Raw genomic sequence first — 23,286 nt, forward strand, 5'->3', positions numbered from 1 at the left:
ATTAAATTAAATTAAATTAAATTAAATTAAATTAATTATTAATTAATAATTAAATATTTACTTCAGGAGCTGCATGGCATTTAATGAGTTTTTTACAGATCTAAAATCAACTGAGAAGCTGGTATAATAAAAATAAAGGGCTATTCTTTTCCACTGTGTGTCCTCACACACAGGGATCACACCATGATCACGTATATAGATAGATACAGCCAGAGATTTCTTAACATTTTTCTTTTAAAATTGAAATACGTGATCATAAAAAAGCAATGCATACACTTCTAAATAAAATATATCATGTATATTTGGAAGTATTTGGGATTTTGTGGCCCAGAAACAACTTGTAGTGAGAGACATGATTTTTGAATTGTAATTCAAATTTTTGCTTATAAAAGAAGCCAGTGAAATTTTTGCTTCCTTATTGATGTGTATTTACTAATATAGTAGTAGTAGCTTCAAATAAGGAATTCAGTTTGGAAAGATGGGAGACAGAGAAGTGTTCATAGATTGCTTTATCTTTCCATATACTTGCATCAGCCAAATAAATCCTACCATTAGCAACCCTTCTTCACCTAATTTCATTTTCAGACAAAAGCCAGGTGGGTTTTTTTCTGCTGGCAAAAGTTGCTTGGCACAGTGGAAGTTGTACATACGTGACCACATGCCATATAACTCAAGCCTTTTCAAATCCATAGCTGCTATTTAATGAAACAATCCTTTGCCTGTTTCAGCTTCACAAAAGAAAGGAAATAGAATTATACCTGTTGCCATGGAAATCTGTAACTCCATTGCTTTTTTTCCTTGTAAAACAAAACGTATGGAAAACTGTACACCAAACAATATGTGGGAACACATCACAGAAATACCATCATTTTACAAAGGATTCTACAAAATGTCTCAGGTAGTAGCAATTGCAACTTTTACCACTATATTCTACAAGGAATGATTAAGAATAATGAAGAGATGAACCTTTGTTGATTTATCAACAGATTTTGAATCACAAAGACTGTAGAGATGTGCATTCAACAGCCAGTCATATGAAACCATATGAATCTTGCCTGGCAGCTGTCTTTATGGAAATGGATTCTGACAGATTGAATATGCTATGAGACTAGCAGCTTTTACCCAGAGACAGTCATAAGAAATAGAGAAATAGATGCTTCTGCCATAGCATGGAAAATCTTCATTAATTCCTTCCTGCTGAATGCTGCAGAACTTAAATATTTTTGAAAAATCTATTCCTGCAGTTGAGATGGAACAGTACTTCATTACATTTAACATCTTCATCACCAACATGGGCAGTGGGACAGAATCGACTCAGCAAATTTGGGGATGACATCAAACCAGGGGGACTAGTCAAACACACAGACAGGAGGGCTTTTATTCAGAGGGATTTTACTCAGAGGGATTTCATCAAAGCAGAGGGAAAGGCTGACAGGAGTGTCATGAAGCTCAGCAATGAGAGATGTCAATGCTGCAACTGGGCCAGGGCAACTGCACACAAGTACAGTCTGGGGACTGACTTGCTAGGTAAAAACTTTGCCAAAAGGAACTAGCTGTCCTGGTGATAATGTGAATGACCAGTGTATCTATGCACTGATGGAGGCTAATGACACACTGGACCACATCACCAAAACCATGGCTTGTACAACCAGAGAAGTTACATTTCCCCCCTCTTTGGCAATTGAGAAACTACATTGCGAAGTTTAGCTATGTTCACAAAGTCTTCAGGTCTGGGCCCAGGCACAAGAGGAACATCAAACTGGAGAGAGCCTGGCAAAGAACCTCTAAGAAGCAGAATATGATCAGTGACGCTGGATTAAATGTCTAATGTTTATTCACCATGAGAAAGCAAAAGCTAAAAGAAATCTAAATCCATTTTTTTCTCTCTCTTCTGAAAAATATGTTGCAAAGAAAACTGTTACCAGAGATGCACAGTGAAAGGACAAGAGTCAACAGCTCACAGGCTGTGGCAAGGGAAATTTGAGACAAACTTAAGGAAAAAATCCTTCACAGTGTGAACAGCCAAGTGCTGGAATGAGCACCCATAATCTGCGTCACTGGGGGCATTCAAAACTTGACTGGATAAGGCCCTGGCTAACTTTATCTAGTTTTGATGCTATACCTGCTTTGAACAGGCAACTGGTGAGCTGACCACCCTTCCAATGCCGGTATTTTTGATCCTTGCAATGCCGATTTTTAATCCTATATTCAATGGATTTGAAAACTTGACAGCTAATGAGATGTGCTGTGCCATCAAGCCAAACAGACATTTTGCTGACTGCAGTAGCTGCATATCTTTGCTTAAAACAGCTACTGTGGTCAGTGAAATTATGTCAAACCAGCAGTACAGGGTCTACAGTCCCTACTACTGCCTAACAATTCTCCACAGCTAGATGCCTGCATAGCTGATAAATAAAAACTCTTAGTAATGCTGGCATCATATAAGACATCAGTATCATAAGAAAAACAACTCACAGCTGAGAGAAAAAAAGAACATAACCAATCGCTATCTGGATAGGCTCTTATAAATACATATTGAAAGACTGCATGTGCTTGCAGTAAAGTTAAGTTTCTGCATATCAGAAATAGCTTTTTTAGATACTAAGTATCTCTTGTCTTCAGTCTAAACATAATCAGAGAGATCATAAATAATTTTCACATTAAAATCCTTGTCATCTTTATAAAAAGGAACAGAAGTAGAGAAAAAACACAGAATGAAGACATAGGGTAAACTTCCCCTAATTTTTGTCCTAGCAACAAGTACCTGATGAGGCAAAGCACAAAAAGCACAGGAGGGAATTACAAAGTAACTTTAGAGCTGTTATGAGAATTTTTGATCCCTTCTCAGATTACAACTTTTTATAATTCTCCTATTCTCTGAAAAGCATGATGTCCCTCTGTTAATCATCAGTAAAGAAGTTTTCTATTAATCAGAGACAAAGCCTTAACTATTCCCTAGAGTGATATAAAGAACTCCTAAACAGAGTTACTGCAACAAAGGAAGGCCTTGCTTGACAAGAGACACAAAATGATGATAATAATTCAAAAGACTGATGAAAACCATGTGAAAAATACCTTTTTCAGAAGATCATTCTTCTGTGAATAAGCAACTGACTATGATTCAGGATTTGTTTTGTTATTGTTTTGTTTTTGTGCTGTACCTAGCATACAGCTGATTATTCTATGACCTTGGGCAGTTCATATACAGCTGAGTTTGGCCTTAATCTTTCTGTGCCTCATTTTACTCATTACTATTAATATTATAATAATACCTGTCTCCTGAGAGCACTGGGTAACTTCATCAGCTATTATTTTTGCTAATAATAATAGAAGCTCTATAGTTGCTTCATTTTATAAGAAACGGTTTTCTGAAAATAGCAGATATGCGATTAATACTAAATTAAGCCCCCTGGTGAGGTGGTTTGAGGATTATTTTTTAGTAATACTTAAGTCAACTTAACCTGCTTCTCTGTTGAGAGAGTTCAATGACGTGAACCTACCAGCATAGTTACACAAGCAAGCTTGTTTGAAGGCACACAATACAAAAGAAAACTTCCCTTCCATATTAAATGCTTCTCTGAGGTTAGTTAAGGGGAGGGCTGGGCTTCAGTCTGACATGCAACAACCACCACATAATTACAGCAGCTATTCCTAATTTATAGCTCGTATCACCCACAGCTTTTAGCACACAAAATTGCTAAACAAATCATCAATTTTGTTTAGAGAAAAGTTCTTTGGCTCTTCATTTCCTGCATTTCTGGAAACAAATACAAATTTTAGCCTGACGGTGCCTTTCCAATTACTTTGTTATCTCTGAAATCATGCAGCATTTTCCAAGGCACAAGAAAAGTGAAAAAAAAAATTACAAATTTGCTCATGTCACCAACCTTCAAATCCGCTTATATGCAAATGCAACTTTGTAAAGCTGAAATAAATTATATCTGACTTTTAAGAAATAGCTCTTTTAAAAGAGCCCAGAAATGTAGATAGGTGGCTACAGGGATTTTTAAAGTGCTCACACGCTAGATTCTCAGGAGGGTTTGTGTCTTTGGATACATTACCATGAAATCATATTTGCCCTGTTGCATTCAAACAAGCTAACCAGACCATGGTGACTTAAATAGAATGTTCACAGTGCAGCCCAGTTGCATGCAAACATGTAACTGAGGTGAACAGAACAGGGAAAACAGTGTTCATAGGTTTCATGTATGCAGCTTCAGGATGGATTCATAGGATGGAGCAGGCTCCATGCAGATAAAAAATTATATCACCTCACTTATGAGACACCTTTGTGAAGCTTTTCATATGAATTTTGGCTGAGTTCATAGTTTATATTAGTGGGAAGGCAGATTTCAATCTGAGTCTTAGGTAGCATGATGAACAAATACTTAAAAGAACATGGCAAGAGTATACAAAATATTCCAGAAATTTTTAAGGAGAAAAGAATCAGAGTAATTTCTTGGTAAGGATGCCCATCCATGTCCTAATGTACTTGGGATTTAGTCCATAGGAGAGATTTAGAGTACCTTTTGCATTCAAGATCATCCAGCCCTATGGCTATGCATAAGAGAAATTTCAAAACTGTGTTAGACAAAGGAAGAATTTAATTTTTCCCATCATACTCTGAATGAAAATCCTCATGACTACTATCATTTTGAAAACATTCAGAACTCCAGGGCAAGTTTACTTTCCAAATGGGAAAAAAGGCATTTAAATTACATCACCAGCTACCAAAATATTTGACACACTCTTATATAAGGATTTCCCAGCTCTGCTCTCACCTACCCACGCCACTTACCTACACACCCCACAAACCTTTATGTTGTCTGCAGTGTTTTTGACATGAGGAACAGTTCTGTCCCACCCCCATCACTTTGTAGGAGCAGCTGCACAAACCCTTCGTTGCCATAGTAAAGACTTTCCCTATCCCATGGTTTCATTCAAATACACAGCAAAGATCCAGGAATGCCAACCACCTAGAGATCCTTGGAGAATCTGGACTTTACACCTCATCTTTATACCTCTTGCTGACTGCAAGGTGCCATGTAGGGGCACAATGAAACCCTGCAATTCACAGAGGAAGAGGGGTAAAAAAGGTCTTGACTCGGTAAGGAAAGGATAAATGGGAGACGAGTGGCTGTGGAAGTTTGAATTTCTTAGTAGAATTTCTTTTAGAAAGTGAATGACACCTTCTGCATAGTTTTTGAATGCTGCTGCAGTATGTGGATGTGATTAATAGTCCCTGAGAAAATGCCAGCAAAATAAGTCTACATTCAAGACAATATTTTCTTTAAAATCAGGAAATAAAAGAGGTCTAATTGAAAGAATTGTTAACTGTCACCCAGTCTGAATATCCACAAATTTCCTGCTTTCTTATGAAGTGGTGAATGTTGAAAATAGATTTGCAATGTAAGTTTAGGGATTACTTCCTCCGAGTGCACACAATTTTCTGAGCCTGAAGGTTAACAAAGACTCTGAAAAAATTCTAAAAAATATTCTTATAGAAATCAGAGTAAAGATTATACACTCAATGTCATTATATACTCAATGAACCACAAATCCTATGGAAAATTACTGCTACTTGTGGGAATTTGGTTTACAAAACTAAAACCAAAAAGTACACAGATTCCAGCTTAAGAGAAAAAAACCCAAAACAAATTCAAAATTCTTAGTGTTGTTAATCTTGGCAAAATTTATAGATAGTCTCAGAATAACCACTGGAGTGTTCCACTGTCCCACTCCAGTGGAACACTGGAGTTTCCACTGTGTCAGGGGAGGCTTAGAGTGGACACTAGGGAGCATTCTTTTCTGGGAGGAACAGGCTTCCTAGAGAAGGAATCAATACCTCAAGATGATCAATCTTTAACAGGCATTTGGATAATGCCCTTAAAGTTGTGCTTTAACTTTTGGTCAGCCCTGAAGTGATCAGGCAGTTGGACTATGTGACAATTGTAGATCCTTTCCAATAGAAATTCTAGAATTCCTATCCTATCCTATCCTATCCTATCCTATCCTATCCTATCCTATCCTATCCTAATCACAGAAATAAGCTTCACAGCACCCATGAAAACCAAGTAAGCTCTGTATTGCAATAAAGCAGCCAGGTTTTTACAGGTTTATAAAATTTCTAGACACATATTATGCAGCAACACCATACATAGTTTCAGGGAATTACAGAACAATATTCAGCTAAGTATGCATGAATAACTGACCCGAGGCTATGCTTTAACTTGCAAAAAGTACATGAGTTCATGAATCATCATATGTATTCAGAACCTCAGTACTTGAGCTTACACATAATTTGGAAAAAGAAGAAAACATACTAAGAGACCAATGTGTCATGACATGGAAATGTCTTTGGATGAGCTGTAGAATTTTCTTCTCCTGTTTCTCTTTCAGGAATTGAATCAACTTTAACACAGGCAGAATTACAACACAAAAGAGTTTTGTTATACTAAGTAAATTGCAGTGGTGAAATTAAGCCCAAAAGATATATAAAATGTATTTAGTTAAATATCTCATATATTCATTGGATCAGCAGCATCCACTAGTATCTAGTAAATTCCCCTGCTTCACAACTTGAAATAGTAGGTGATAGGCACACCATTGCAAAAAGACATCAATAAAAACTGTAAACAAGTCAAAGCTCTGAAGATGCAGTGGCAAATGTATAATACTTCAAATTGAAACCATCATGTTAAAATTTAGAATATTTTATGTGTTTATTGATATTTGATCCTGTAATGTTTGATGGCATGCATTTAGCTTGTGACCAGGTTTGAAACAAGTATAGTACCGACTCACAGAGCAAAGAAAAATTAAAAGTTCACTAATTAACTCATGTTGTTATTTCCTCCAGCCTCCCAGTTTGTTTTTTTCCTGTTTCTAAGACAATTTACATTAATACTTTTAACTCTATTTACATTTTTATTACTATTGTCTCTGACAATACTGTAATTTATATTTATCAGACCAGTCTTGTGAAATACCTTCCTCATTCTGTTCCTTATAAGAAAAATAAAATTACTCTCAGTCTTATTTCTTATCTACCTTCCTCTTCAACATCTTCTTAAGCCCATTTTCATTACCTGATATTTGTCTTCTTTGGTACATTGTTTCCCTGCTAATAATGTCTTTTAAAGAAATAATACATAAACTCTTTGATATTATCTTTTTTTTTAAATAACAGAAATCTATCATGATGACTCTTTCACTTATATTAGCTGAATTTTAAAGACAAAACTTGTAAATAATGAGAATAGAAATATACAGATGCAGTGTTTCATAAGGGTGTTTATCTTCTGGGAAATGTTAAAAAGATCACAATCTAAAATGGCTTTTAGCTTTGCTGTCTAAAGTAAAATAAATGTTATAGGAAACTTCCAAAGATAATAAGTTATGAAACTTCGGCCATTATCATTTATTCCTGCATTTATACTTCATTCTTACTGATGTTTGATTAAGTTCAGCTGCCTAACATTGACTTCAGTGCTATCTCATTTCGGCTTATTGTTTTACATATTGTAAATTTTTATTCTTTTGAGAATACATAATAAGTTTTTACTGGCAGCTCTTGAAAGAAGTAATTGGTAGAGCTACAAAGGTATAAGTATTTCCTCAAAATTCTTCCCTCATGTGTCTGTTCCTAACATAGGAAATCTACAGCTCTTAACCTCCCATTTTCTACCCTTCAAAAACAGTGAGAGCAGAAGCTACATTAGAAGTGTTTTCAGTGAAAGTTAAATGGCAGAAGATCAAAGCTGGCATTAGAAAGGAATATCAGAGATTAAAATTCCAATGCCATGTTGTCATCCTGGTGTAGAGGTTAGATAGACAAGTGCTGCTGAGAATAACTGTTCATATGCTCATGTGTAAAAATGATCTGAATACTGATTCTTTAAAAGAAGATCACCAAACCCAACATCATCTCCTGATGGCAAAGAGGAGGATACTCAGTCTTTTAGATGAAGCATTTAGGGTAGATGAATTATTCTTTTTCTTTCTCTCCTCAGGACAGGACAACTGAGAAAATCCAATGGTTTGCTGCTGCCACTGTAAGCCAATTCAGTTTGGTAAACCTGAAGAAGCCTGCTCCTTTTAGGTAGGTGATTTTTAGTGTTTTTTTTTTTTTTTTTTTTTTTTTTTTTTTGGTCGAACTAGCAAACTGAATTGGCTCAATCAGAGAAGCACCTAGGTTAAGAGAAAGGAAATGGAAGGAGCTTGCAGTCCAGTCTGGGGACTGGGAAGAGGTGATGGAGCTGGCTGTTAGACACCCAGACATGCATCTTCCACGTTCAACATCAGACTACAGCCAGTGGGGGGGATATAGGTCATTCCTGAGGCTAACACTTTTTTTTTTGCACCGTAATTTGAAGACCAACAATCCAAACAGACTTCTAAATGCTACAGAGAAAAAAAAACCTGCCCAAACAAACAGACAAGGGGTCAGAGGGCAGAGAGAGGAGGAGGGACAGAGGAAAAAAACAAGAGGTTTGTTCAGGTGATAAAAGGAAAGTTGCTGACACTCTCAAGTGGGTAGCACAATAGCATGAAATAAAAGCATGTAAACAGAAAGTCTGTCATTGTTCTTTTTAATTTGTTATCTTGGAACTAAAGCCAGTAAAAACCACTGCAATATTGCTCTCTCTCCCACAAAACAACTCCGAAACAGACTTATCATCTGTATTACAATGATCCATTGAAAAAGCAAAGACTGAAAAAAGTGAATATACAGGTAAGAATTTCCCTGAAAAGAATTTCAATTTAAGTACTAGCACTGGCCCAAATTTTTTATTGTCCCAAACAAAGCAAGCATAAAACACTATCACTCTGCCAATGCAACTTTTCAAATTCAATCAAGAAAACCACCTGAGCAAAATTAGATCAATGTCCACTTTGCTGAATTTTTTGAATAAAATCCAGTCTGCTTTGATCTCAGTAAAACCAATAACCAGCTCAAATCCACACCCATGCCAGTGACTACTGATCTCATATTTCAGGTCTTTCTTCCAGTGTTATAATTCAAAAGGAAAATGGGCAGAAGATGAAAGTGTGCACATGACTGCCTGCTTGAACTGACTTGGCTTCTTTTGCTAGAGGTGGCAAAGAGGTAGATTTGGTATTGTACAAGCTGCCACAGAACATTTTTGCTTCCAGCCCATGCACTTTCAAAGGTAATGGGAAGAATTAGCTTCCTTCTCATGTCTCCCTCTTATTAACAGCTATGCAGCATGTTGCTTGGCCTGAGCAAAAGATTTTTTAGCATAAAAATGAATTTATTGCTTAGCATTCTGAAAAAAAATCAAATTTTTGGATGGAGGGACTTCTATAAACAGAATAAATGTGTCCTGTGGCTCAGGCACAGGCCATACCTAAATACCTGCAGTTGCCTAAAGAAAATACCTTTATTCTTCTGCCATAATTTGTTTCTGGGGTTTTGTTTTGTGTATTTTGTACTTTGGGTTTTCTGTTTCTGTTTTTGTATTTTCATGGTGATGTACTTTGTATATTTACTTTGAAAGGTAATAATAATCTATGTATTATCAAGTTTATCAAGGTTGCTTTGGTAAAAAAAAATTCACTTTAATTTCTCTTATAATCAGTATTCATTTTTTTTTACTAGATTATACTACTTTTTTATATTAGATATTATAATCTGGCAAAAATTAAATGAAACTTCAGTGTGTTCATTACTTAAAACCTATTAACATTTAGGACGGAACATAAATATTCACAGTAGTCCTTTCTAAAAAAATATTTCTAATGATTGGAAGGAAGAAGTAATCATTACTGTTGCATATATTTTATTTTTCTGAATTGTACAATAATGGATATAGGATTCACCTTTCTATACTTTTAAAAATTATCTCATATATATATATATATATATATCTAGATTTAATTCAAGACTGTTAAACTTGAGCTGCTTATTACAGAAAGGGTCAGGAAAGAGCAAAATCCAAGTATAGATCTACAGATAAAAAGATCAAGTGTCAAGCTTTGGGAAGACCCACTAAATCCCTGATTTAAAATATTCTTTTGCTTGTATTTCAATTTCAGATCTTATGGAAAAAATACACATAGGTGTTTGGTGAAATTATTGGAATTAGATACAACACTTTATAAATGGAATGTAACATGTACTTAGTCTATTTGATATTTTAGATTTTGTTTCTAATATGAATAAAACTCAAATGTCTAATATGAGTAAAACTCAAATGTCCTAAAATGTTCAGCACCCTACCAGTCAGAAACCAGAGTTTCCTAATCCAAACTAACATTAGTTTATATCAGCTGAAGCACAAAATCAACAGGTTATTCAGCCAGTTTTACACAGCCCACAGCAGCCTTTGTGAGCCTCTCCTGCTCTCCCTGTGCAGATCCCAGCGCAGCCCTGTCCAGGAGACAAGTACATCACACACAGCGTGGCTGATGAGTCATTTCTGTTTCTCAGCCTGCTCTCGCTCGGAGTTTGATATTACGTACCATATGGCCACAGCCTTCATAAATATGGTTTCAATGAAGTCATCTGATGGCAGAATGGAAATGGCTTTGTAAAGCAGCAAAGCTGCTAATTGATAGGTGGAAGAGCTGAAAGTGATGGTTCTGTAAAAGGAAAATCTTGTATGATCCTGGTCTAAGCATTTATTACGGCAGCATGAAAATGTTCTAATTTCTGTTACTGGCGTAGACACTTTAAAAGCAAACATTATAAAATAATGATGCATTTTTCCTTTTTTCCCATGGTTCAATCATTTTCTGCCCAGCAGAATGCAGTGGTTTTTTGCCAGCAGATCTACTTCTTTACATAGCCTTCCATTTATTCTACCTTGTGTAGGACTTTCCAGCAATTGCTCATTATTAATCTTGATTGTAAACTCTCCTCTTCCTGCATTTCCTATCCAAAGTTTGTGCACCTCACCAATTATGCACAGGCTCCAACTTTGTTTAATTTTATGGAAAAATCCATCTTCTTTTTTCATAAAGCACCAAAACCAGGCCTTTTTTATGGCTTCCCAATTCAGGTTCTCATAACAGACATGCAAAGTCTGAGAGGAACATTCAACACAGCAGACTTTTGACATGGAAATCTAAGTCCTTATCTAGTTTATTTTTCAGTGAATAAGGAAAATTGTGTCTCTGCCCACGGTGGGGGAAGTTGGGACTAGATGATTTTTAAGATCCACTTCCATCCCTTAACATTCTCTGATTGGTTCTCTGACTTCTCTGAGGAGTAATTAAGTTGAACACTGGGGGTCTTAGGTTGGTCCTTCCAAGAGCCTTTGTCTCAGCAGAGTGAGAAAAGTATTTTGACATTGGTGGAATGTGGGGGATCAATCCATATAAGTCACGTTGGCCTGACTAGAGGCACTTACAGTATGGATGAGGAAAAGAAGGAAATGTGACAATTAATTTGAAATCTTTGTCTACAGAAGAAGATATGCAATCATGGTCATCTCAGGAGAAAAGCATGAAGACTAGCTTCCCTGGCCTGAAAGTCAGCTTTCCAGAACAATCATTAAAGACCATCTCTACTTCTAAGCATAAAGGGAAAGCTTTTTTCTTGCTGTCTTAAAAGAACACCAAATATTTCCACAGTAGTCACTTAAACGCAACTTGTGCAAACTGCAAATTCTGAACACAAAATAATAAAATCGCTCTATTTGAACTCAATTGCATTGCTAGCTATAATGTAGGGGAAGTAATTTCTTTCAGGGGTTAAGAAAAACATGTCTGCTGTCACCTAGAAGTGTTTATACTGGGTTTTTTTCCACCTGTGAGGCCACGAGGAGCAACTAAAACTCATTCATCAGCAGTCAACACAACAGCTAAAAGTTTAATCTTTGAGTAACAGAGCCACAATTTCAGAGAAGGTGACCATGGATCTCTTGTCTAATGGTATCCTCTATTCCAAAAAATCACCTACAAAAGATCATTGTACAGAACACATCAAGGACCCCTGACCATGAAAGTACATAAATCTGAAACTCTGTTTTGTCTTAGCCACACAGCTGATACTATCATTACAGTTGAATCCACCAACTTTGGTTTATTACCAATTTTTATAAGTTTAAAGACTTTTGGTAAAAGGACCTTACCCTTGCCTTCTGCTCCATTTCCATCATTAATCTTTCGTGTTGCTCAGCTATTGCCAGTGTTGCAGAATGGACCTTCTGATATATCATTTCTCCTTCTCGTGTTTGAAAGGTGAACAGCCCTTCTCCTGTGTCACACATCCTGCAGGGAAAGAAAAAAAAAGTGTATTGTGTAATTTTTATCTAACTATTATAAAAAGTGCATACCTTACAGTAGCAAGTGTCAACTCTAGAGATGTAGATAAACTTTGTAATTCCAAACACTAAACATCTGCAGTTATTTTTACCATCAGAGAGAGAATATTCCAAGAGATGGGCAGAACTTCATTAACATATTTTTTTTAAATTCAGTTTTAATCATCATCTGGATAGTGAAAAAGAAGCTTTAGCATGGAATAAAAGCTTGAGGTAATAGATCAGTCATTTCTCTGTTTTTCCAAATGTCTGCACCAGTATGTGGGAGCTAAATTTAATTATTTTAACTAATTGATGCCATAAATATGTAGTACATTGTGACTTTGAAAAGCTGACATTTTAAGAGAACACTGACCCACTAAAAATGCCATTATGGTTAATCACTACAAAGATGATGTATTGAAAGACAGCATTAAAAGTGTTAAATTATTACTACCTCTGTCAGTATATTTATGTGAAGCAGCATCCAATGCTATCCTGGTAATCACAAAAGCCCAGAGAATAAGAATAGTTCTAAAAGAAGATTAAATAATGAAAAAAACCCTCCAGAAATAAAATTTACTTTCTTCTTTTGAGAGAGCAGCTGCTGTTATCCTTATCTGTGATATCAGTGTGGCACTATTTGGAGAAAGAAGAGTGGTACATAGCAAATACAATGACCAAAAGGTCTGGGAAATACAGGAAATAGGAGTAGGAAATAGTGTTAGATTGCTGTGTGACCATTACTTGGAGAATGTACATGTTGTTAACGAGCGATGCAATTCAATGAATTTATATTAGCAGTTCCATTATATTATCAGTATCTGATTTACATATTTTTTATAGACTACTTGTAGCTTCAGAAATGGAATTTAAAAAATCCTTTTTATTTGGTCTGATACCTCCTGTAAAGATTTTCAGTTATCTATGACAGAAAAATGTTGACTTGAGCCACTGATGCATAACATGTATTAACAATAGAGAGATTTTGATTTGCCTTAAAACATCAGATTCCTTTATTGTTTTGGATGTTTACATTATTTTTAAGGAAACTAAATTTTGTTAATATCCCAGCACCTTCAGCATGGTCCCAGAAAGCCCAAAACTTACAGAATTAAAAAAAAAAAAAAAAAAAAAAAGAAGAAAGAAAACTGTGTCCCAAATAGTTCAACATTCAAACAGGTTTTTAAATACTGTCTTTAGAATTTGCATCCCATATTCTGTATGCTTATTCATGTATTAAATTTTACCAAAAAATTTCCCATCAGATGAACATACAGATCTATAATATTTTAATTAAATAATAATTTAAATATATGTGCTACTATATTACATGCACACACACAATTATACTGTAGCTTTTTGAAAAGACAATACTTTTTTTCATGAGACTTTTCTTTTTGTAAAATTAGGATATGGCTTCCTAAACAATTTCATTTAAAAAGTTATCTGAATAGGCCTGTTGTGCTATATAAGGGACTACTGAGAGTTCAGCAGTTGCTTCTGATTTCAAGGTTGGCCAATGGAAATAAAACCTTATTAACACTTGCAAAATCTTTTCCTGTTCACTGGAGGAGACATGCTACTGTGAGCCTTGCACAAAGAATTTATGCATGTTTGTGTTTGGGAAAAACAGAAAGTATCGGAGGCAGAAACAGAAGTGCTTCTGGAAAATACCTGGTGAAAATACTTTGTAATCAGCTGGGGTATTGAAAAGAAATTCACAGTCTTAAGAATACATGATTAACAATAATATCCATAATTCTGGAATAATACCAGTTTTCTTCATTGAAAAATATAAATAAAATAAAATCCATTTTATTGATAGGTATTATTTAATCAGTGTAAATGTGATGTGATAATTAAGAGATTTAAAGGGAGCTTTTTGTATTAAATTCCAATGGAGATCAAGATCCCTGTTGTAAACATTTAAGATATATTATATCCTTAGACAGAGTCCTCCAAAGAGCTTCTGGTGGAAATAAAATGTCCCTAGAGTTTTGTGACATTATGGCAACAGCCTTTCAGATCCCTCAGGGCATCATATAGCCAGTACTCTGTTTTTGTGTAAAGAGATCTTAATAAAATTCAAACAGCGTGAAATGGAAAGTCTGGAAAAAAGGATGGGGTTTCAGAGACTGAAGGAAAATATGATCTTTTTGTTGGTTTCAGGGGATGAAAAATCCTACAGAGATAAAAACTAGGAACTGGGGAAAAACAGGCAATGGGGCATGATTAACATTGATGGACTTAGCTGCCTGTTTTCACCAAGCAAACCCCAACCACCCCCATTGCCTACCAGAGCAGGGTCTGTCCCTGGCTGAAGGCACTGGTGCTGGTTGTGGCACTGCCCTGGCCCCTCATCCACTGCACAGGACACTGCACTGCCTCCCAGCCTCAGCTGTGGTGGACATGTCACACCAGGGTTGGAAAGCCATTGCCACCATCCTCCCCGTAAGGGCTTCCCTGGCTAATGATGGATGGTATGCACACAGCTGCTCAGAATTGGAGGTGAAGGAGAATTGGTGGCATCATTTTTTAAAGTGCTGAATTCCCCTAGTTCGACTTGAAGTTTAATAGGACTTAATGCCCCAAAGAATTAAGTAGTTGTTACTTGGCACATCTGAACCAAGTGAAAGCAGCAAAAATTGTTAGCATAGAACTTTATTTCTTCCATTTAAACATATGAATAATCTGTCTCCCAAGGAGATGAATCCCTTTTGCTGTAGTAAGGTTTCATCTCCTCAGAGCATTATTCCTTTTCTCTGAAGTAAAGTGAAAATCTGAGTTTAGACCTTCTAGTCTAGTCTAGTCCCTTCTATTTTTCCCTTCTGTTCTATTCTAGTTATAAACCAAGATGATTAGGGTTAGGTTCAGTCTTTCTAGAACAAGGAAACATAGACTAAAATAGAAGTGCTCCTAAGAATGATGAAGATAGGGACAGGGAAAGGGTGGTCTCTGAAGCTTAAGGGTTTTACCATAAAAGCAAAACCTTTACATATCCGGCCAACAGGAACAGACAAGCCCATGAGCAGAAACAAGACTTGTCTTCTATTTATAGTCCAAACAAAGTCAGTAGGACAAAAAGCTATTATCTCTATGGCCCTTCTAGATGTCAGATAACTGTCCCTATAAAGCTCTAATTTAGGAGGTTTAGTCTTATTAATTTCTCTATATTCAAAGCATACATGGTTGATCAGCTGCCAATTTAATAACATTTTCATAACTTTTACATGCTCTAAAATCACTTCTGAGAAAGGGCAGGACAAAGGTCTGGGCCTCTTTTTTCCTGGTACTGTCGCAGTTAAGCAATGCAGTCCTACCAACTCAGTATGACCTTCACTGTCAGAAAAATGTCACTGATTTTGTATACTTCAGTTTTTTTATGAGATACTTGCAGTGGCTGCAGGTGCTTGAAAAACACTGATCTATTTCTGTGTTTTTCAACTTTGAAACAGAGATGTCATTAACCTATGCTTTAAGATATTTAAGGATTCGATGCATTAAAATGTATGAAGTGCTTTTACTGAAATAGGAAAGTGCATTTTTTTTTGGATACATTATTACAGAATGATATAACTGGACAGACAGTGACACCACTAGATAAACAGTTCTGCAAGTTGTTGCAATTTTAAAAATTCTTTAAATACTGCAACAGCTTTTCACAACTATCACCATTAGCAGATCTGGCTTAAGAACCAGGAGAAAGAACAGAGAGGAATGTGGGAGCTCTGCTTTTGGCCTAGGATAAACTGGATTCAGAGATCAACGGAAAAAGTTCTTGCTTTCATTGAAGGCAGAATTTCTGTTCAAGTCATAGAGATTTTCCTACCACTATTGCCAGACATTTGTCAACATTTCCCAAATTCATACCATGGTTTCCCACTGCCTTTGCTCTCTATGTAATTTCTGCCTTTTAGATAAGAATCAAAACTTAATAGAATAACCACGTAGAATTCCCTTCAAAAAGGCAACTGTGTTGACTTGATCACCATTTACAAAAAGTACTTTTTCCTAGATAGAAGTTCATGCTGTCATGTCATGGGTGAAATATTTTAGAAGTTTAACAGTGCAATATTCAGCAACTGCATGAGAAGACAAGAATTTGACATATCAGCTTCACTATTTCCATTAGGGGTAAAATGTATTTTCATAACAATGAAGGTTGAATGAAAACTGAAATGCCCAGAAAAATTATTCTCATGTTTTAAAATAAAAGATAACTTACAATTGTAAGTAGAAAAAACTTTAGCTCTTCATATATCTACATTTAATTTTTAATGAATTTGAATGAATTTGAATGAATTTTTAATGAATTTCTTTTTATCAACAAATAATTTTGGATTAAAGAAATAATGGCTGATTTATATACTCAAAAGTGTATCAAATTACATACAAATAACTAAAAAGAGGTAATCATCCTCAAATAGAAACTGAAAAAACATCATAAAAATGTTTACAATTGATAACTAATTGCTACTAATAAATAGAAATATTAATAACTAATAGGTAATAAATAACTATCTTGCTTTAGCATTTCTAGTTCTTGAAATAGAAATGGACTTTAAATTCTTAAATGAGAACAGATCATGAGTACATAATGTCCAGTAACCAGCACCAAACTGGATGTAATTGCTGTTCCATACCCCATAGCTAGAGTTTGAAAATTGTTTCATTAAAAGAGTGGAGCTGTTTACTCAAACACTTCAAGGCCCAAAAATCAAGTTCATAAAATCACAGAATCACAGAATTCTTTGAGTTGGAAGGGACCTCTGGAAATCATCTAGACCAATTCACCCTTCCGAGGCAGGGTCACCTAGAACAGGTAACACAGGTACTTGTCCTGGTGAGTTTTAGATGTCTCTAGAGAGGGAGACTCCATGACCTCCCTGGGCAGCCTGTTCCAGTTCTCTGCCATCCTCAATCTAAAGAAGTTCTTCTTCATGCTGAGGTGAAACTTCTTGTGCCATAAACTAAGTTTATATGTATTGATGGAAATACCTCTCATTCTTGTCTTCTCCAGACTAAACAGGCCCAGCACCCACAGTCTCTCCTTGTAAGAGAAATGCTCCAGACCCCAAATCATCTCTGTGGCCTCTGCTGGACCCTCTCCAGTAGCTCCTTGTCTTTCTTGTACTGAGGAGCCCAGAACTGGACACAGCACTCCAGATGTGGCCTGACTAGGGCTGAGTGGGTGGGTACTGGCCACACTCTTCCCAATGCACCCCAGGGTCCCATTGGCCCTCCTGGCCACAAGGGCACTGCTGGTTCATGGCCAGCTTGTCACCCAGGTCCTTCTCTGCAGAGCTGCTCTCCAGTCCCCAACCTGCACTGGTACTTGGGGTTATTCCTCCCCAGGTGGAAGAATAACCACCCTGCACTTGACCTTGTTGAACCTCATTTGGTTTCTCTCCACCCAGCTCTCCAGCCTGTCAAGGTCCCACTTAATGGCAGCAGAGCCTCCAGCTGTATCAGCCACTCCCCCAGTTTTGTATCATCATCATCAAACTTGCTGAGGGTACATTCTATCTATTCATCCAGATCATTGATAAACAAGCTGAATTAGGCCAGACCCAGAATTGATCCCTGGGGAATGCCAGTGACTGCAGGACTCCAGCTGGGTTCTACTCCTCTGATCATGACCTCTGAGCTCTGCCTTGATCCACCCCACAAGTGCTTATCTAGGTAATGCTCATTTCCTCTATGCCAAAGAAGCTAGTCAGACGGCACATATGGGACCAGGCCTGTTACTTCTAAGACAAGGAATAAGTAAAAGTCAGCCTTTCTTTAAAGCCTTGAAGCTCTGGCTGTCAGTCGTGAAAAAAACCCTAATTGGTATGCACTATCTAACTCTGAACTGAGACATTTATTTCTTGTGTTGCTACAGCTTTGATTTTTTAAAATGTGGTGGAAACTAGCAATTTTGCCTCCAATTTAATTAGATTATCAGTGAAGACACACAAACACTATCTCTCTCGTGGATATCTAACTTTTGTTCATTCCTTGTTTGTTGTTATCTTAACTTGAGCTAAGTCATTTTGACAGAAATCCTGTTTCTTCTTTGTGTGCAAGGACGATACACACAGCATACACTAAAGACAGGCCAGCTAAGCAGCAGACCTCACTATAAAATGAATGCAAAGCTTCCCCGAGGGTCCAAATTCTTTGCTCATTCCAGCCTTCAACACATGCTAGCTTGCTTCCTGCCAAAGTTGGTCTTTTCTGAGAAAACAAAACAAAACAAAAAAGTAAGGAAAGCAAATAAACTCTTTGTGGCAAGAGCATATTTAGATAAAAAGCTCCCTTTATGCCTAGGAATACTTATGCAGACAACTGAAAAATAAACTATGCATGTTTTTATGAAACTGTAAGTCAACTTCTATGCTGAAAGGATAGAAAAACAAAAAGCAGAAAAAAGGAAATAAAAAATTTCTAACTTACTATCGAACAAGCAAAAAAAAAAAAAGGATACTTTGAAGGGGGAATTAATGAGGAAAAAATGTAACTTCATAAACAGAATATGTATGGGACCTAGGAAACTTCTGTAGGTGAAGCAGAGAGAAGACAATTAATAGAAATGTACTCAAAGTGTGAATGATTTAGGTATGCAACTTTGGCAGCAGACATGGTCAGAAAGACCCAAAACTGGGACAAGGTCGGTGAAAGCAGGGAAAAAGTCCTGTGAAAAATCTCTGCTTGGGAAATGAAGATCACCAAGGTGAAGCACAGAAATGGTGCAAAGTGCAACATCCAGAAGGAGTAAACAGAGAATCTGAGTGTGGTCTGTTACACATTCCCTATGGGAATGAAGAGTTAAACTGCCATGCCTCGCTGTCAGCATTTTGGAGTTTTATCTAGAGTGTCAAAAGGATAACCTGATAATTTTATGATCTGAGAAGCAAACCATGAAAATGTTCTGATATATGAGGCGTCTGCCTGCCCCCCTTAATCATGGTTATTTACCAGCAAGAATACACAAGAAAAAGCAATTATGCATGCTATCTACTAATTGCCAGCCATAGACATTCCTCCATTACACTTATTGTCGTGTTTTTGCACTTAAGCTGAGGTGGGAAACTTTACACTGCTCTTGAATATGCTTATGAGATATAGATAGTGCAATATCCTCGAATTTGGCCTGAGTTAATACAGGGAAGTTTGAATATTATCACACTTCTGATATGGCTCAGTAACTTGATCATGGAGCTTAGCCCTGAAGATTTGTTCAAGGTCAGATCTTGTGTTTGAGTCATCCACAGTGTTTTCAACTAAATGCACTAAGGGATCTCCATGCTATCAGTGCAGCTTTCCTACTAAGGCCATTTATAGAAACATTTTGCAATTCTGAGAAAGAAAACATTCACAGATGGAGTGGAAATGATTGATGATGATTTGCTGCCAGGTAGGTGGAACTCCACCGCTCAGAGGAATCCAGTAGTCCTTCTCTAATATTACCTAGAGGATCTTAATGCATTCCAAGTTGCAAATCTTTTAAGGACCTTATATGCAGTCATGGTAACAAAAATCTTATGTGCTAGCCTGATGAATACACTGCTAGTCTTTCTGAGCAGAGATGTGATACCCTAAGAATTTTCCCTGTTATAAAGAGATTTATAGGGGGACTCATTTTGTGAGTGAATAGTATTTTTCCATTATAAGATTATTTATTTTTCTGCCTAAACCAGAAACCATTTAAGTCGTATAATAAACCAGAAACAAAAATTTTCTCATGAAAATGTTTTTTTTTTGTTTTAAGGACACAAAGGACACATTTCTCTACACTACTGGTGGTAATTATGCCTCTTGGGATAATTTTTCCTTCATTGACTGTGCTACCTCTACAGCCACTGTCTCTGTGATGCCCCATGTGACAGCACATTTAGACCACTGGGGCATACAAGGGATAACAACCCATTTCTGCATGCCAGATATTTCCACTTTTTGCTTAATGGAAGTGCAGAAAGTGGGCTGTGACTTTGTCTGGACTACATCAATGATTGTCCAGTAGCACTATAATCCTCTATTTCATTTTCACAGGGTTTTCCCCTGTCTATCATAGACACAGTGGAAAAAGACATATTTTAGTTTTTTTTCCTGAGGTTCAGTTTTGATAAAAAGGAGGATTCTATCTGGGGCTTATTTCAGACCACTTTTATTTGGTTGTTGCCAAGCCATCCGTACTCTTAAGATGTTCTTGTTTATATTAATGACTTTGATATATCAGAATAAAATTAGCTAGTGCTGAAGAGTAAAAAATAGCAAATCATTCTCAATGCTGGTTACAGTATAAAAAGCAGCAAACTGGACTTGAAGTCATGCATAAAAGGTGGAATGTGGAAATTGACATGCAATTATGAAATATGTCCATATGTAATAGCAAACATGCTGTGCAGAGGCTCTGTTTTCTATTTCCTAGATCCTAGAAACTAAGTTATGGTGTGAAGCCAGGTGTTCACCAAAGCTGCTCTATCACTCCTCAGTTGGACAGAGGAGAGAAAATATGAGGAAAGGTGTCTGACTTGAGATAAGGACAGGGAGAGATCAGTCACCAGTTACAATTACAGGCAAAGCAGACTCAACCTGGGGAGAGTATTTGAATTTATTGCCAATCAAACCAGAACAGGCTAATGAGAAGCAAACCCAAATCCTAAGAATATCATCCGCCCACTCCTTCTTTCCTAAGCTTAATTTTATTCCTGATTCTCTACCTTCTTCCCTCCAATGGTGCAGGGGGATGGGAAAAGGGGGCTGCTGTCCAGTCATTGTTTCTGTCACTCCCCTCCTCCTCAGTGGGAGGACTCCTCAAACTCTTTCACTGCTCCAGCCTGGGATCCCTTCCATAGCAGACAGCTCTCCACGACCTTATGCTACATAAGTCTGTCCCACAGGCTGCAGTCTTCCACAAACTGCTCTGGCATAGATACCTTCCGGAGTGTTGTCCTTCAGGAGCAGACTGCTCCAATGTCGGTTCCCAATGGGGTCAAAGGTTAATGGCGTCTAGCCAACCTGTTCCAGCATGGGCTTCTCCCTCTATAAGCCCACAGGTCCCTGTCAAGAGCCTACTCCAGTCCAGGCTTCCCACAGGGTCACAGAATCCTTTGACATCTACCTGCTCCACTGTGGGATCCTCCATGGGCTGCAGGTGCATCTCTGCTCCACCATGGACTTTCACAGACTGCAGAAGCACAGCTGCCTCACCATAGTCTGCACTACTACAGGTGAATCCCAGCTCCAGTGCCTGGAGCACCCCTGCCCCTTCTTCTCCACTGCCCTTGGTGTCTGCAGGGCTGTATCTCACATATTCGGACTCCTCTCTCTGGCTGCAGTTGCTGTTCTTCAGGGTTTCTTTCCCTGCTTCATAAATACATTATCCCAGAGGGTTACCACTGACACTGATGGCCTTGGCCTTGGCCAGCAGCAGGTCTGTCTTGGAACTGCCTGGTACTGGCTCTGTCAGACATGGGGGAAGCTTCTGGCAGCCACCTCTGTAGTCCCCTTGCTACCAAAGCCTTGTCATACAAACCCAATACACCCAATACCTAAGACATTGTTCCTAACTACTAGAAGCAATACTCTGGAGTCTAAGAAGTAGAATCTTTACCAAATACTTTACCATAACTGCACTTTTTGTCTCTTCTTGCTTTATGGATTTCATAACACATGACCTAGATGTTTTGATGGGGGCAACTGAACTATGCTGTTCGTGTTTCCATCACCTCTAAGTAAGAAATATTCTATGTTGCACTTGCAAATTACCTTCTTGTGTTAGTATTCAGTCCATATTTTTTAAGAAATCAGTGCAGGTAGTTAATACATATGTATATACAAAACAACCCACTTGATGGAGACTTTTGACACTGCAATATTTTCTTTAAAGAAAAAGTCACATTTATTAAAAACAAAGAGAGGATAATAAAGCCAATTGTTGATATGCTCCAAAATACACAACACATTTGCATTTTTGACAGTTTATATAATAGAACAGACATGAAAATGCTGTTAGATAATTAGCTCTGTTAATTTGAGGACCTCAGGTTTTGTTGATAATGATGAAATACTATTTAACACTATTAATTAATACTATTTAACTACTGGACAAGCATCTATTCTTACCAACTTTGTGAAAGATAAACTAAGAGCTCATATATTACTATTATAATTTTAGTACAGAAGGAGCAACTATCTCTGGCTGTACAACACCTATGTAAAATGCTGGTCTGATAAAGAGTTTGCAAAGATTACCATAAGCTAAATTTTTCTGACTAAACTTTTTCACTCATCATGATTTGGCTATTATTTTTCATCTCACTTTTGAATGAGAAAGATACAAGTGCTGGAATCCTGGGTCATATGCAAATACAGATATTTCTACAGGACCTCTGCAATCCTGTTAAGAGCTATTATTCCCCAACAAATATCCCATAACAACAGTATTCAGTTTCTTTCTGTGTCTTTAAGAGCAGTACACAGGGGAAACAGCATTTAATCTACATGAATACTGTTGACTTTAACAAATATAAAATGTTAAATATAAAACCCAAATAAGGCCATTACTGGTTAAAATAAATGATAGTGTAATAGTACAGGAGCCCTGTGGCAGCACATCACTACTTGCTATAAGAAAAGCAATAAAACTTAGTGACCCAGGATCTTTATTTTCTCCCTTTTTATTTTTTCTTTTGGAGCCCTCCAGCATTGTTATCTTCAGGACTATTCCTCACCTAGGGTGTTGGGGATGGAAATTCTGTGACTCTACTCCCTAGAGTCTGCATTAATTCCGAACACAATGAGATATAATTCTGAAGTTAACTCAATTCTCTCTCAGGAAGGAACTGTTGTTTTAAGAAGACATTTGCCAGTTAACAGATGTTAGAACAGTAACTGCCAAGGATCAAATTTGCATAGGTGTATCTGTTAATTCTATTTAATCTTTGAGAAACTTGAGATATTTAAAAGCTGTGACCCTGCACATAGTATTTGGAATACCTGATGATGCTCAACTTAAAAAAAGGTGGTC

General features: G+C 37.0%; 1 protein-coding gene across 1 annotated transcript in view; it reads right to left on the bottom strand.

Moving 5' to 3' along the window:
* DOK6 (docking protein 6) overlaps nucleotides 1-23,286 on the bottom strand; it is a 244,582-nt gene that overhangs the window by 49,900 nt on the left and 171,396 nt on the right. The window contains exon 6 of the mRNA XM_053991649.1: nucleotides 12,099-12,237. Within this exon, the coding sequence (XP_053847624.1) occupies nucleotides 12,099-12,237 (139 nt within the window). The remainder of the gene's footprint in view (nucleotides 1-12,098; nucleotides 12,238-23,286) is intronic.

The sequence above is a fragment of the Vidua macroura genome, chromosome 1 (assembly GCF_024509145.1).
Source record: "Vidua macroura isolate BioBank_ID:100142 chromosome 1, ASM2450914v1, whole genome shotgun sequence".
Lineage (NCBI taxonomy): Eukaryota > Metazoa > Chordata > Aves > Passeriformes > Viduidae > Vidua > Vidua macroura.